The sequence below is a fragment of the Dromiciops gliroides genome, chromosome 2 (assembly GCF_019393635.1).
Source record: "Dromiciops gliroides isolate mDroGli1 chromosome 2, mDroGli1.pri, whole genome shotgun sequence".
Classification (NCBI taxonomy): domain Eukaryota; kingdom Metazoa; phylum Chordata; class Mammalia; order Microbiotheria; family Microbiotheriidae; genus Dromiciops; species Dromiciops gliroides.
Window position 1 is genome coordinate 548076565 of NC_057862.1, and position 15859 is coordinate 548092423.

General features: G+C 36.0%; 1 protein-coding gene across 2 annotated transcripts in view; it reads left to right on the forward strand.

Annotated features, from left to right (window-relative positions):
• The window catches only part of LOC122742902 (zinc finger protein 2-like), a 32998-nt gene extending 17405 nt beyond the window's left edge, over positions 1 to 15593 (forward strand). For both annotated transcript variants that reach the window (XM_043987486.1, XM_043987487.1), the window contains 2 exons: positions 13284 to 13397; positions 14470 to 15593. In XM_043987486.1, the coding sequence (XP_043843421.1) occupies positions 13284 to 13397; positions 14470 to 15224 (869 nt within the window). In that variant the 3' untranslated portion in view covers positions 15225 to 15593. The remainder of the gene's footprint in view (positions 1 to 13283; positions 13398 to 14469) is intronic.
• Positions 15594 to 15859: the final 266 nt, after the last annotated feature.

Here is a 15859-nt window from a genome sequence, read left to right on the forward strand (position 1 = left end):
CCAAAAAGCCTTCTTGGAAGAGCACAAAAAGGATTTAAAAAATCAATTGAGAAAGGTAGAAGAAAAAATGGGGAGAGAAATAAAAGCAACACAAGAAAATTATGAAAAAAGTATCAACAGCTTGGGAAAGAAAGCACAAAGATTGATTGAAGAAAGGAATTCCTTAAAAAATTCATTCTTGGCAGCTAGGTGGCACAGTGGATAAAGCACCAGCCCTGGATTCAGGAGGACCTGAGTTCAAATCCGGCCTCAGACACTTAACACTTACTAGCTGTGTGACCCTGGGCAAGTCACTCAACCCTAATTGCTTCATTAAAAAAAAAAATTCATTCAACCAAATGGAAAAAGAGCTGCAAAAGCTTACTGAAGAAAACAATGCCTTAAAAATTCAAATTGGACAGATGGAAGGGAATGACTTCATAAGACACCAGGAATCAGTCAAGCAGAATCAAAAGAATGAAAAAATAGAAGAAAATGTGCAGTACCTCACTGGAAAGACAACTGACCTGGAAAATAGATCCAGAAAATGCGATTTGAGAATTACTAGACTGCCTGAAAGCCATGATCAGAAAGAGTCTAGACACCATATTCTAGGAAATTACCAAGGAAAACTGCCCTGATTTTGTAGAATCAGAGGATAAAGTCATCACTGAAAGAATCCACTAATCACCTCTTGAAAGAGACCCCAAAAGGAAAACTCCAAGGAATATTGTAGCCAAATTCCAGAATTATCAGGTGAAGGAGAAACTACTTCAAGCAGCCAGAAAGAAGCAATTTAAATATGGAGCCAGTCAGGATTGCATAAGACCTGGCAGCTTCAACATTAAAGGATTGCAAGGCTTGGAATATGATATTCCAGAAGGTAAAAGAGCTTGGATTGCAACCAAGAATCAGCTACCCAGCAAAACTGATCATTATCTTTCAATGGAAAAGATGGAGGTTCAATGAAATAGGGGGCTTTCAAGGTTTCCTGATGAAAAGAACAGAACTGAATAGAAAATTCGATCTTAATATACAAGACTCAAGAGAAGTTTAAAAAGGTATACAGGGGGGAAAAGTTATTCAATAAGGTTAACATGTTTATATCCCTACATGGGAAGATAATACTTACAACTCTTGAGAACCATCTCTAGTTGGGCATACAGAAGGAATGTACATAGAGGGTATAAATATAAAATGTCTTTATGTGATGATATAAAGAAAATTTCAGGATGAAAAATGAGTTTATGGGTAGAAGAGGAAAGGGGAGTGGAATGGGGTTAATTACATCATATGAAGAGTCACAAAGAAACCTATTACAATAGAGGGAAAGAAGGGAGGGGTGAACATTTTTTCAACCTTACTCTCATCAGATTTCGTTCAGAGAGGGAATAACTTATATGTTCATTTGGATAAAGAAATTTAGCTTATTCTTTAGGGAAGCAAAAGGGTAAGGGGAAAGGGGACATTGATACAAGGGAGGGCAGAAGCAGGGGAGAAAACAGCAAAGAAAAGGGAGGGGGGCTGATAAAAGGGTGGGCAGATTGGGGAAGGCAGGGGTAAGAAGCAAAACGTTGGTGAGGAGGAATAGGGTGAAAGAAGGGGGGGAAAGTACAAAGCAGGTAAATAGAATGGAGGGAAATAGACAGTAATAATAACAACTGTGAATGTGAATGAGATGAACTCTGCCATAAAATGGAAGTGAATAGCAGAGTGGATTAAAAACCAGAATCCTACAATATGCTGTTTACAAGAAACACATTTGAAGCAGAGAGATACACACAGAGTAAAAGTAAAAGGTTGGAATAGAATATATTATGCTTCAGCTGAAGTAAAAAAAGGAGGGGTAGCAATCCTTATCTCAGACAAAGCAAAAGCAAAAGTAGATCTAATTAAAAGAGGTAAAAGAAGGAAACTACATCTTGCTAAAAGGTACACTAGATAATGAAGTAATACCAATACTAAAAATGTATGTGCCAAGTGGTATAGCTTCCAGATTCTTAGAGGAGAAGTTAAATGAGTTACAGGAGGAAGTAGACAGCAAAACTATATTAGTGAGGGATCTGAATCTTCCCCTCTCAGAATTAGATAAATCTGGGCCACAAAATAAATAAGAAAGAAGTTAAAGAGGTGAGTAGAATGTGAGAAAAGTTAGATATGATGGATGTTTGGAGAAAATTGAATGGGCATAGAAAGGAATATACCTTTTTTCCTCAGCAGTACATGGCACATATTAAAAAATTGCCCATGTATTAGGGCACAAAATCTTCATAGTCAAATGTAGAAAGGCAGAACTAGTAAATGCATCCTTCTCAGATCATGATGCAATAAAAATTACATGTAATAGGTAGACTGAAAATTAATTGGAAACTAAATAATCTCATTCTAAAGAATGAGTGGGTCAAACAAATCATAGAAACAATGAATAACTTCATCCAAGAGAATAGCAATAGTGAGACAACATACCAAAACCTATGGGATGCAGCCAAAGCAGTGCTTAGGGGAAATTTTATATCTCTAATTGCTTATATGAATAAAAAAGAGAAAGAGGAGAACAGTGAATTGGGCATGCAACTAAAAAAGCTAGAAAAAGAATAAATTAAAAATCCCCAATTAAATACTAAATTAGAAATCCTGAAAATCAAAGGAGAAATTAACAAAATTGAAAGCAAGAAAACTATAGAATTAATCAATAAAAGTAAGAGTTGGTTTTATGAAAAAAAAACACCAATAAAATAGATAAACTTTTGGTTGATTTGATTAAAAGAAAAAGAAAACCAAATTACCAGTATCAAAAATGAAAGTGGTGATTTCACCACCAATGAAGTGGAAATTAAAGCAATAATTAGGAACTATTTTTTCCCAACTGTATTCCAGTAAATTTGACAATCTAAATGAAATGGATAAGTATTTACAAAAATACAAATTGCCCAGGTTAACTGAAGAGGAAATAAAATCCTTAAATAAGCCCATATTAGAATAAGAAATTGAACAAGCCATTAATGAACTCCCTAAGAAAAAATCTCCAGGGCCGGATGGGTTTACAAGTGAATTCTACCAAACATTTAAAGAACAATTAATTCCAATACTATACAAATTATCTGGAAAAATAGGTGAAGAGGTTCTACCAAATTCCTTTTATGACACAAATATGGTATTGATACCAAAACCAGGCAGTGCCAAAACAGAGAAAGAAAATTATAGACCAATTTCTCTAATGAATATTGATGCAAAAATCTTAAATAAGATATTAGCAAGGAGATTACAAGTGATCACCAGGATAATACACTATGACCAGGTGGAATTTATACCAGGAATGCAGGGCTGGTTCAACATTAGGAAAACTATCAACACAATCAACCACATCAATAAGAAAACTAACCAAAATCATATGATTATCTTAATAGATGCAAAGAAAGTTTTTGACAAAAAGCAGCACTCATTCCTAATAAAAACACTGGAGAGCATAGGAATAGGTGGAGTTTTCCTTGAAATAATAAGCAGTATCTACCTAAAACCATCAGCATACATTATATGTTATGGGGATAAGTTAGAGACATTCCCAGTAAGATCTGGGGTGAAACAAGGATATCCATTATCACCTCTATTATTTAATATTGTACTAGAAAGGTTAGCTTTAGCAATAAGAAAAGAAAAGGAATTAAAGGAATTAGAATATGCAAGGAGGAAACAAAACTATCACTCTTGAAGATGCTACTTAGAGAATCAACTAAAAAATTACTTGAAACAATTAACAACTTTAGCAAAGTTGCAGGATATAAAATAAATCCATATAAATCATCAGCATTTCTATACCTGACCAACAAAGTGCAATAGCAAGAGATAGAAAGCGAAATTCCATTTAAAGTAATGGTAGACAATATAAAATACTTGGGAGTCTATTTGCCAAGACAAACCCAGGAACTCTATGAACACAATTACAAAACACTTCACACAAATCAAATCAGATTCTAAATAATTAGAAAATATCAATTGCTCATGAATAGGCTGAGCTAATATAATAAAAATGACAATTCTACCTAAATTAATTTACTTTTTTGTGCCATACCAATCAGACTACCTAAAAATTATTTTATGGACCTAAAATTCATCTGGAAAAGCAAAAGGTCAAGAATATCAAGGGAACTAATGAAGAAAAATACACAGGAAGATGGGCTAGCTGTACCAAAACTGAAGCTTTACTATAAAGTGGCAGTCATCAAAACTATTCAGTACTGGCTAAGAAATAGAGTGGTGGATCATTAGAATAGGTTAGGCACAGGAGACACAGTAGTAAATTACTTTAGTAATGTACTGTTTGATAAACCCAAAGATTCCCGATTCTGGGTTAGGAACTCAGTATTTGACAAAAACTCCTGGGAAAACTGGAAGATGGTATGGCAGAAACTAGGCATAGAACAACATCTTATGCCTTGTACTAAAATAAAGTCAAAATGGGTACATAATTTAGACATAAAGGGTGATGCCATAGGTAAATTAGGAGAGGAAGTAATAGTTTACCTCTTATGGAAAGGAGAACAATTTATGACCAAACAAGAAATAGAGAATATTATGAAATACAAAATGGATGGTTTTGATTACATTAAATTAAGAAGTCTTTGTACAAACAGAAGCAATGCATCCAAAATTAGAAGGCAGGCAGAAAGCTGGGAAGCAATTTTTATAGCCAGTATTTCTGATTAAGGCCTCATTTCTAAAATATATTGGGAACTAAATAAAATTTATAAGAATCCAAGTCATTCCCCAATTGAAAAATGGTCAAAGGATATGAACAGGCAGTTTTCTGATGAAGAAGTCAAAGCTATCTATTGCCATATGAAAAAATGCTCTAAATCACTATTGATTAGAGGGATGCAAATTAAAACAACTCTGAGGTACCACCTGACACCTATCAGATTGGCTAATATGAGAAAAAGGGAAAATAATAAATGTTGGAGCTGTGGAAAAATTAGAACACTAATGCATTGTTGGTGGAGTTGTGAACTGATCCAACCATTCTGGAGAGCAATGTGGAACTATGCCCAAGGGTCTATAAAGCTGTGCATTACCCTTTGACCCAGCAATACCACTATTAGGTGTTTTTCCCAAAGAGATCATAAAAAAGGGAAAAGTACCCCCATGTACAAAAATATTTATAGCTGCTCTTTTTGTGGTGACAAGGAATTGGAAATAGAAGGGATGCCCATCAATTGGGGAAAAGGCTGAACAAGTTGTGGTATATGAATGTAATGGAATACTATTGTGCTGTAAGAAACGATTAGCAGGCAGATTTCAGAGAAACCTGGAAGGACTTACATGAACTGATGCTGACTGAGAGGAACAGAACCAGAAGAACAGTGTACACAGTATCAACAACATTGCGTGTTGATCAGCTGTGACAGACTTGACTCTTCTCAGCAATACAACAGTCCAAGATAGTTCCAAAGTACTCATGATAGAAAATGCTCTCCAAATCCAGAAAAAAAGAACTGTGGCATCTAGATGCACATTGAACCATACTATGTCTATTTTTTTGTTTGTTTTTCTTTAGAGGTTTTCCTTTTTGCTCTGATTCTTCTTTCAACAGCATGACTAATGCAGAAAAATGTGTAATGTGATTGTACACATATAACCTATATCAGATTGCTTGCTTTCTTGGGGAAGAGGGAGAAAAATTTGAAACTAGAAATCTTATAAAAACAAAAGTTGAAGGGGCAGCTAGGTGGCGCAGTGGATAGAGCACCGGCCCTGGAGTCAGGAGTACTTGTGAGTTCAAATCCGGCCTCAGACACTTAACACTTACTAGCTGTGTGACCCTGGGCAAGTCACTTAACCCCAATTGCCTCACTAAAACAAAAACAAATGTTGAAAACTATCTCTACATGTAACTGGAAAATAATAAAATACTTTTATGAAAAAAGTAACATTTCTCTCCCTGTCTCTTCCTGTTGGACTTTGTTGATAAGATATAGAAATGCTGATGATTTATATGGTATTATTTTATAAACCTGTAACTTTGCTAAAGTTGTTTATGGTTTCAACTAGTTTTTTAATTGATTCTCTAGGTATAACAAAAGATGATAATTTGTTAATAAGATATATCTGATAAGTGATAGTTTTGTTTCCTCGTTGCCTATTCTTATTCCTTCAATTTCTTTCTCTCACCTCATTGCTATAACCAGCACTTATAGTACAATAGTCAATAGTAGCAATGATAATGTACATCCTTGCTTCACTCTTCAGATTATTGAGAAGGTGTCTAGTTTATACCCACTACAGATAATACTTGCTCTTGGTTTTAAAATGATACTACTTTTCATTTTAAGAAAGGCTCCATTTTATGCCTGTGTTTTCTAGTGTTTTCAATAGGAGTGGGTTTTGTATTTTGTCAAACACTTTTTCTACATGTATTGAGATAATCATATGATTTCTTTTGGTTTTGTTAATTATGCTTATATTTTTCCCAATATTGAACCAGCTCTGCATTCCTGGTATAAATGCCACCTGGTCATAGTGTATTATCTTTGTGATATATTGCTGTAATATCCTTGTTAGTATTTTATTTAAAACTTTTTAATACTTTTATTTAGAATATTTTGCAACAATATTCATTAGGGAAATTGGTCCATGGTTTTTTATTGCTATTTTTGGTCTTCCTGGTTTAGGTATCTTCACTGTATTTGTGTCATAAAAGAAATTTGGTAGGACCCCTTCTTTAACCCATTTTTTTTTCCAAATAGTTTATATAGTATTGAATTAATGGTTCCTTAAGTACTTGGTAGAATTCACTTGTGAATTCATCTGGTCCTGGGGATTTTTTTCTTAGGGAGTTCATTTATGACTTGTTCAATTTCTTTTTTTATGATAGAGGTATTTAAGTGTTTTATTTCCTGTCCTATTAATCTAGGCAGTTTATACTTCGGTAAATATTCATTTATTTCACTTAGATTGCCAGTTATGTTGGCATATAATTGTGCAAAATAGTTCCTAATAATTGTTTCAATTTCATCATTAATTGGGGGTTCATTTTTTATATTGGAAATTTGATTTTCTTATTTATTTTTTAAATCAAATCAACCAATGGTATGTCTATTTTATTGTTTTTGTTTTCAAAATCTACCTCCTAGTTTTATTGATTAGTTGAATGAGTTTTCTTTACTTTGAATTTTATTAATCTCTCCCTTGATTTTTAGGATTTCCATTTTGGTATTTATTTGGGAATTTAAAAATTAATCTTGGGCAGCTAAGTGTCACAGTGGATAAAGCACCAGCCCTGGATTCAGGAGGACCTGAGTTCAAATTTGGCCTCAGATACTTAACACTTACTAGCTGTGTGACCCTGGGCAAGTTACTTAACCCCAATTGCCTCACCAAAAAAAAAATTAATCTTTTTCTAGGTTTTTGTTTCTGAATGCCCAATTAATCTGTTCTTTGTCTCTTTTATTGATGTATGTATTTAGAAATATACATTTGGGGCAGCTAGGTGGCACAGTGGATAGAGCACCGGCCCTGGAGTCAGGAGGACCTGAGTTCAAATCTGGCCTCAGACACTTAACACTTACTAGCTGTGTGACCCTGGGCAAGTAACTTAATCCCAATTGCCTCACTAAAAAAAAAAAGAAAAAAAGAAATATACATTTTCCCCTAAGTCTATGCTATGTCTGAATCTGGAAAATTTTGATAGGTTGTCTTATTGTTGTTATTATCTTTAATGAAATTATTGTTTCTATGATTTGTTCTTTCTCCCATTCATTCTTTAGGATTAGATTTAGTTTCCAATTAATCTTTAATCTATGCTTCCAGGGCCCTTTATTTAATGTAATATTTATTTCACTATGGTCAGAAAATGTTACATTTAATATTTCTGTTTTTCTGTATTTGTTTGTGAGTTTTTTATGCTTTAATACATAGCCATTTTTTGTGAAGGTACCATGTATAGCTGAGCAAAAGGTTTACGCCTTTTTATTTTCATTCACTTCTCTTAAGTATGTGATATCCAATTTCTCTAAAATTCTATTCTTCTCCTTAACTTCTTTCTGATTTATTTTATAGTTAGATTATATAATTCTGAGAGGGGCAAACTGATGTCCCCCACTGGTAGTATAATTTTACTGTCTTTTTCCTCCTGTAACTCATTTAACTTTTCCTTTAAGGATTTGGATGCTGTATTATTTGTTGCATATTTCTTGAATGTTGATATTACTCTTTGTCTATGATAACTTTTAGCAAGATGGAGTTTTCCTGATTTTCTCTTTTAATTAGTTCTATTTTTGCTTTTGCTTTGTCTGATTTAATTAAGACTTAAAGGGAGTCATGGAAGGCAGTAGGCAGAGATGAGGAAGGAAAGCATTCTAAGCATGGGGGAGAGCCAGAGAAAATGCCAGGAGGCCAATGTCACGGGATCCAAGAGTATGTGTCACATCAGGGAGTAATGTGTAAGAAGGTTGGAAAGGTGGAGGACAAAGGCAGGAGTAGGTCATGAAGGGCTTTGAATGACAGAATTTTGTATGTGACCCTGGAGATGATAGGAGGCCACTTGAGTTCATTAAGTAGGAGGGTGACATAATTGACCTACACTTTAGGGAAAAGCGCTTTGACAACTCAATTGAGATTGGATTGGAGTGGGGAGTGACTTGAAGCAGGCAGGCTGACCACCAGATTACTGCAGTAATCCAGGCGTGATGTGGGGATTATAATTGCCCAGTCTGCAAGAAAAACCACTGAGCCAATAGCACTTTATTAAGGGGTCCACAGTCCCCTCTAATGAAGTGGACCTCAGATCTTCCTCCCAATCTGAGATGGCCCCTTCTTCCAGGTCCTTGTTTTTTATAAGGTTTCATACCCAAATTTGCAGAAGAGGCATGGTAAAATGCAGAATCTCATTGGTTGATAGACCTTGCTCTTAGGGACCCAAAACGACACATTAGTAGGGGAGTTTAGGGTTGGGTGAAGCATGGGGCATCTCTTCTGACTAAGTGGTCAGAAGATGGTCACCTGCTCATATTGGATGAGAGAGAATGGTTTGGAGGTACCAAAATAAATTGCTGGACTTTGTAAAGCATCACTGCATCCTATCCATCCATGCTAGGTTTAGACAGGGAATTTGAGCAAAACAGGAGGGAGATATCATTGTCAGCATCCTTGTGGTTGTGCAAGTGAACTTCATAACTAGTTAACAAGTAGTGAACGTTACATTAAAATTTGAGCACTATTATAAGGGCATTCTATAAGAAACTATCTTATCTAATTATCCCTCTATCCTTTATGTAAAATATCAAACTGAATGATACTGATTGGAAGAGGGTAGGGGTCCAAATGAATTTTTTCTCACAGAGAGGGCCTGTGCTAGAGTGGTGGCAATGTTAGTGGGGAGAAAGGGATATATTCAAGGGACATTGCAAAGGTGAAATATATAGGACTTAGCAACAGATTGGAAGTGGAGAGTGAGAGAGAGTGTGAAGTCCAGGATGACTCTTAGGTTGTGAGCCTAAGGGCCTGGAAGGATGGTCTTGCCCCCTACAGTAATGGGGGGAGGGGCAGACATTTAGAGAGAAAGAAAACGAGTTCAGTTTGGGGCATATTGAGTTGAAGATGTTTACTGAACATTTTTGTTTGAGATTGTTTGAGATGTCTGAAAGGCAGATGGAGATTAGAGATCAGCAGAGAGGTTGGGGCCATATAAGTAGATTTGAGATAGAGATTATAATTAATTCCATGGGAGCTGGTGAGATCATCAAGTAAAAATAGAGAGAGAAGCAAAGAGGACCCAGGATAGAACTCTGAGGGACAGCTGTCATTAAAATGCATGATCTGCATAAAAATCCAGCAAAGGATGGAGAAGGAATGACCAGACAGGTAGGAGGAGAACCAGGAGAAAGAGGTGTCCTAAAAACCTGGAGAGAAGAGAGGAGGAGAGGGTGATCAACAAAGTCAAATGCTGTAGTGAGAATTTATTCATTTTATTTTTTACATATAAGGTATTTTATTTTTTCTGTTACATGTAAAGATAGTTCTCAACTTTTGTTTATACAAGCTTTACAATTTCAGATTTTTCTCCCTCCCTCCCCTCCCTCCCCCCTCCCCTAGACAGCAGGTAATCTGATATAGGTTATATCTATATATCTATATACATATACATATATATATATAAACACACATATATATATATATACACATAATAACATTAATCCTATTTCTGCATTAATCCTGTTACAAGAGAAAAAATCAGAGCAGTGATGCAAAACCTCAAAATAGAGAAAAAAAAAACAACAGCACCCAAAACAAAAGAAATAGTATGGTTCAATCAGCATCTATAGTCCACAGTTCTTTTTTTTTTTTCTTGGATTTGGAGATCCTCTTCTATCATGAGTTCCCTGGAACTCTTCTGTACCATTGCATTGGTGAGAAGAATATAGTGCATTACAGTAGGTCAACACTCAATGTTGATGATACTGTGTACAATGTTCTTCTGGTTCTGCTCATCTCACTCATCATCAGCTCATGTAAGACCCTCCAGGTTTCTCTGAACTCCTCCTGCTCATCATTTCTTACAGCACAATAGTATTCCATTGTATTCATATACCACAACTTGTCCAGCCATTCCCCAATTGATGGGCATCCCCTCAACTTCCAATTCCTTGCTACCATGTAAAGAGCAGCTATAAATATTTTTGTACATGTGGGTCCCTTTCCCCCTTCCATGATTTCTTTGGGAAAAAGACCTAAAAGTGGAATTGCTGGGTCAAAGAGTATGCACAGCTTTATTGCCCTTTGGGCATAATTCCAAATTGCTCTCCAGAATGGTTGGATCAGTTCACAGCTCCACCAACAATGCATTAGTGTTCCAATTTTCCCACAGCTTCTCCAACATTTATTATCTTCCTTTTTTGTCATTTTAGCCAATCTGATAGGTGTCAGGTGGTACCTCAGAGTTGTCTTAATTTGCATCTCTCTAATCATTAGAGATTTAGAGCATTTTTTCATATGGGAATAGATAGCTTTGGTTTCTTCATCAGAAAACTGCCTGTTCATATCCTTTGACCATTTCTCAATTGGGGAATGACTTGTATTCTTATAAATTTGATTTAGTTCCCTATATATTTTAGAGATGAGGCCTTTATCAGAAGTACTGGCCTCAAAAATTGTTTCCCAGCTTTCTGCCTCCCTTCTAATTTTGGATGCATTGCTTCTATTTGTACAAAAATTTTTTAATTTAATATAATCAAAATCATCCATTTTGCATTTTATAATATACTCTATCTCTTGTTAGGTCAAAAACTGTTTTCCTTTCCAAAGATCTGATACGTACACTATTCCTTTCTCTCCTAATTTACCTATGGTATCACCTCTTATGTCTAAATCATGTATCCATTTTGACCTTATTTTAGTATAAGGTGTAAGATGTTGGTCTATGCCTAATTTCTGCCATACTATCTTCCAGTTTTCCCAGCAGTTTTTGTCAAATACTGAGTTCCTATCCCAGAATCTGGAGTCTTTGGGTTTATCAAACACTACATTACTAGTGTCATTTACTACTGCATTTCCTGAGCCTAGCCTATTCCATTGATCTACCACTCTATTTTTTAGCCAGTACCAGATAGTTTTGATGACTGCCGCTTTATAGTAAAGCTCCAAGTTTGGTACTGCTAACCCACCTTCCTGTGAATTTTTTTTCATTATTTCCCTGGATATTCTTGATTTTTTGTTTTTCCAGATGAATTTTGTTATTATTTTTTCTAGCTGTATAAAATAATTTTTAGGTAGTCTGATTGGTATGGCACTGAATAAGTAAATTAATTTAGACAGTATTGTCATTTTTACTACATTAGCTCTGCCTATCCATGAGCAATTGATATCTTTCCAATTATTTAGATCTGATTTGATTTGTGTGAAGAGTGTTTGGTAGTTGTGTTCATAGAGTTCCTGGGTTTGTCTTGGCAAGTATACTCCCAAGTATTTTATATTATCTACCGTTACTTTAAATGGAATTTCTCTTTCTATCTCTTGCTGCTGGACTTTGTTGGTCATGTATAGAAATCCTGATGATTTATGTGGATTTATTTTATATCCTGCTTGTAGTGAGGAGAATTTAAAAAGAAGCTTTTGGATTTGACTATTAAGGGATTATTGGTAACTTTGGAAAGGGCACTTTTGGTTGGATGATAAGGTAAGAAGTCAGATTATAAGAGGTTTAGGAGAGAAAGTGGAGGCCTTATTATAGAAGGCCTTTGGGATGAGTTTAGCTACAAAGGGCAGAAGAGATGTAGGATGATGGTGGGGATAGAAGGATCAAGTGAGGACTTTTTCAGGATGGAGGAGACATGGGTATGTTTGTAAGCTAGTAAGGAAGGAGCCAGTAAACAGGGAGAGATTGAAAATAAGTGACAGAGTGAGGATGGCAGAGAAGGTGTTAGAGGAGATTGGATGGAATAAGACCATTTGAACAGGTAGAGGGGATAGCCTTGGAAAGAAGTAAGGCCACCTTATCATATAGGACGAGTGTGAATCAGATACTGACAGAAGGCACCTGAGGCATAGGAGATGAGGACAAAAGGAAAAGAGAGACCTCATGGTGAATGGTCTCAATTTCTTCTGTAAAATACAAGACAAGGTTCTCAGCTTAATGGGCATAGGGAGGGAGAGTCATGTTGGAATTCAGTGTGGTTTTGGTGGTATGGCGGAATTGCCTTGCCATCAGAGATGGAAGGCTAGGGAAATCATCCCAGGAGGGATTAGATATGAGCTAATGTGTACTCACTGCCCACAGTTTCATTCTTTCTTTCTTTCTTTTTTTGTTTTGGGTGGGGCATTGAGGGTTAAGTGACTTGCCCAGAGTCACTCAGCTAGTAAGTGTCAAGTGTCTGAGGTCGAATTTGAACTCAGGTCCTCCTGAATCCAGGGCCAGTGCTTTATCCACTGTGCCACCTAGCTGCCCCCTTGCCCATATTTTCAATATAATGGTCTGGGGAATTTTTCTCCCTGGTATGAACAATGCTCCCACCAGTCTGATTGGGCTGTAACAATGGTGTGTAGGACTTTGGGTGTGATGTGGAAGCCTGGCAGGTGATCAAGAGCAAATGAGTGGGTATGAATTGATCCATATCATTTCTGTGTCCCTTTAGCTCTGTGACCATAAGAAAATCACTTAACTTTACTAATTCTGTCATCTATAAAATGGGGATTATGATAGTTATAATGCTTACTTCATAGATTGTGGGCATTAGATAGCACCATGGATGTAAAGCACTTGGCAAACCTTTAAAGACTATATAAGGCTCAGCTGTTATTTCCTTCTTCATAAACAGGTCTTTCCATTTCCAAACCTCATGTGATCTTCCTGTTGGAGCAAGGGAAAGAGCCATGGATACATAAGCTACAGAGAACTGGAGAGAGATGTGTGCCAAAAATTATTTCTCCAGGTAAGAGAGAGATAACTGGAAATATGGAATCTGTTGGAAGTTACAGCCTATCAGTTTAGTGAGAAAGCCCCGTGGACCCAATGACCTACTGAGATTGTTATTGGCATGGACTCATGGAGAAAAGCTATCTTTGCTGTTTCCTTGGTTGGAGCATCACCTTTTCCTTAACTGTGATTCCTTTTCTTACCTTTTCTTGATTGAATATTTTTTTTTTTACCAACTGCCAGCTCTTCTTCTCTCCTTCTAGGGACCACCCTTCCTTTTTCACTGAAAGTTAATTTTCCTAAGCCCTAGCCTTTTTCTTTTTTTTTTTTAATTTGGTATTTTTTTTCCCCCAATTACATGTAAAAACAATTTTAATATTCTTTTTAATATTTTTGAGTTCCAAATTAAAATTTTTTCCAGTAAATATTCCTTTATTTAAAGTTTTGAGTTCCAGATTTTATCCTTCCTTTCCTTCTTCTCCTCCCCACTCCCTGAGGTGGTAAGCAATCAGATATGGGTTATACATGTTCAAGTATGTAAAACATTACCACATTAGTCATTTTGTATAAGAAAAATTGAATAAAAGGAAAAAATGAAATAAAATTTAAAATAGCATGCTTCAGTCTATGTTCAATCAATATCAGTTCTTTCTTTGGAGGTGGATAGTATGCTTCACCATTAGTCCTTTGGGATTGTCTTGGATTATTGTATTACTGAGAATAGTTAAGTCGTTCACAGTTCTTCATCAAATTCCATTGCCTTTTTCTTAATCATTTCTTAATATTCTTGCTCATCACCATCTCTTCACTTAATCTGTTGTTCTGGTTACTACACTTCTGGATGGCATATCCTCTGTTCACCTTGTTTAGTTACCTAGCCTCCCTCCTTCTGTTTCTGTGTGCTGATCACTTCTCTTCCCCTATTTCCTAAACTCTCCCCAGATCACAAGGGGACTTTTTGAGAAGTGACAGTACCATGAATGCCTAGTCATCTTTATTTTCTATTGCATTATCCTCTTTCCACTATAGTATGTTATTTTCATCCATCCAGTAGAATAGATTACATTTGTGTTTTTTCTTTGTTTCAGATTGGGAGAGTAGGCTTGAAATTCAGGAATCAATTCCAACATTTGGAGTAGTCCATGTACTTCATAATCAGTTGGAGAAGAGGGAGAACTCTGAAGAAGAGACATGGGAGAAATCTCTTTCCCCTGAGAAAGATTTCAAACAAGTGTCAATTATCTCCCAACAAAATCCTACTCAGGAAAGAGGCTGTGAATGTAATGAATGTGGAAAAACCTTCATTGATGACTCATCTCTTATTCAACATCAGATAATTCACACTGCAGAAAAGTCCTATAATTGTCAAAAAGTCTCTGATTGTTCTTCTGCTACAGTACATCAGACAATTCATAATGGGGAAGCTCCCTATGAATGTTATGAATGTGGGAAAGTCTTTAGGTGGAAATGCAATCTTACTCGACACCAGCTAATACATACTGGAGAGAAGGCTTATGAATGTAATGAATGTGGGAAAGCCTTCTTTGACAGATCAGCCCTTACTCAACATCAAAGAATTCATAGAGAGAAACGTTATAAATGTAGTGAATGTGGAAAAGCGTTGTCTAAACAATCATCCCTTATTGAACATGAAAGAACTCATACTGGAGAGAAACCCTATGAATGTGATGAATGTGGAAAAGCCTTCACTCTGAAACGTAATCTTACTAGACATCTGTTAATTCATGCTGAAGAGAAACCTTTCATTTGCACTTCATGTGGGAAAGATTACAGTAGTAAGTCATCTCTCATTCAACATCAACGACGTTCTCTCAAATATTAACCTGGGTAATATAATAAGTTCAGAGAATACTTCGTTGACATTTCTCATTTTGTTAATACCTAATAATTAAGGTGGGGATATAAAGCACCAGCCCTGGCTTTAGGAGGACCTGAGTTCAAATCTGGCCTCAGATACTTGACACTTACTAGCTGTGTGACCCTAGGCAAGTCACTTAACCCTTATTGCCCTGCAAAAAAAAAAATCAAGGTGGAAAAAGAAATAATGTTTTAAAATTGTTCTTAGCTTAAATGTTTTTACAAATGTTTCTCCTTTAGGTTATTTTTACTATTGTTAATAATAATGGCTAGCATTTTGTAACACTTTAAGGTTTACAAAACACTTTACAACCATCTCATTTTATGCTCACAGCAACTTTGGAACATAGATTTTATTATTATCCCCACTTTATAGATGAGGAACTGAGGTTTATAGAGATTACGTGACTTGCCCAGAATTACACAGCTAGTTAAGATTGAATTTTTTTTTTTTAAGTGAGGCAGTTGGGGTTAAGTGACTTGCCCAGGGTCACACAGCTAGTAAGTGTCAAGTGTCTGAGGCTGGATTTGAACTCAGGTACTCCTGACTCCAGGGCCGGTGCTCTATCCACTGTGCCACCTAGCTGCCCCTAAGATTGA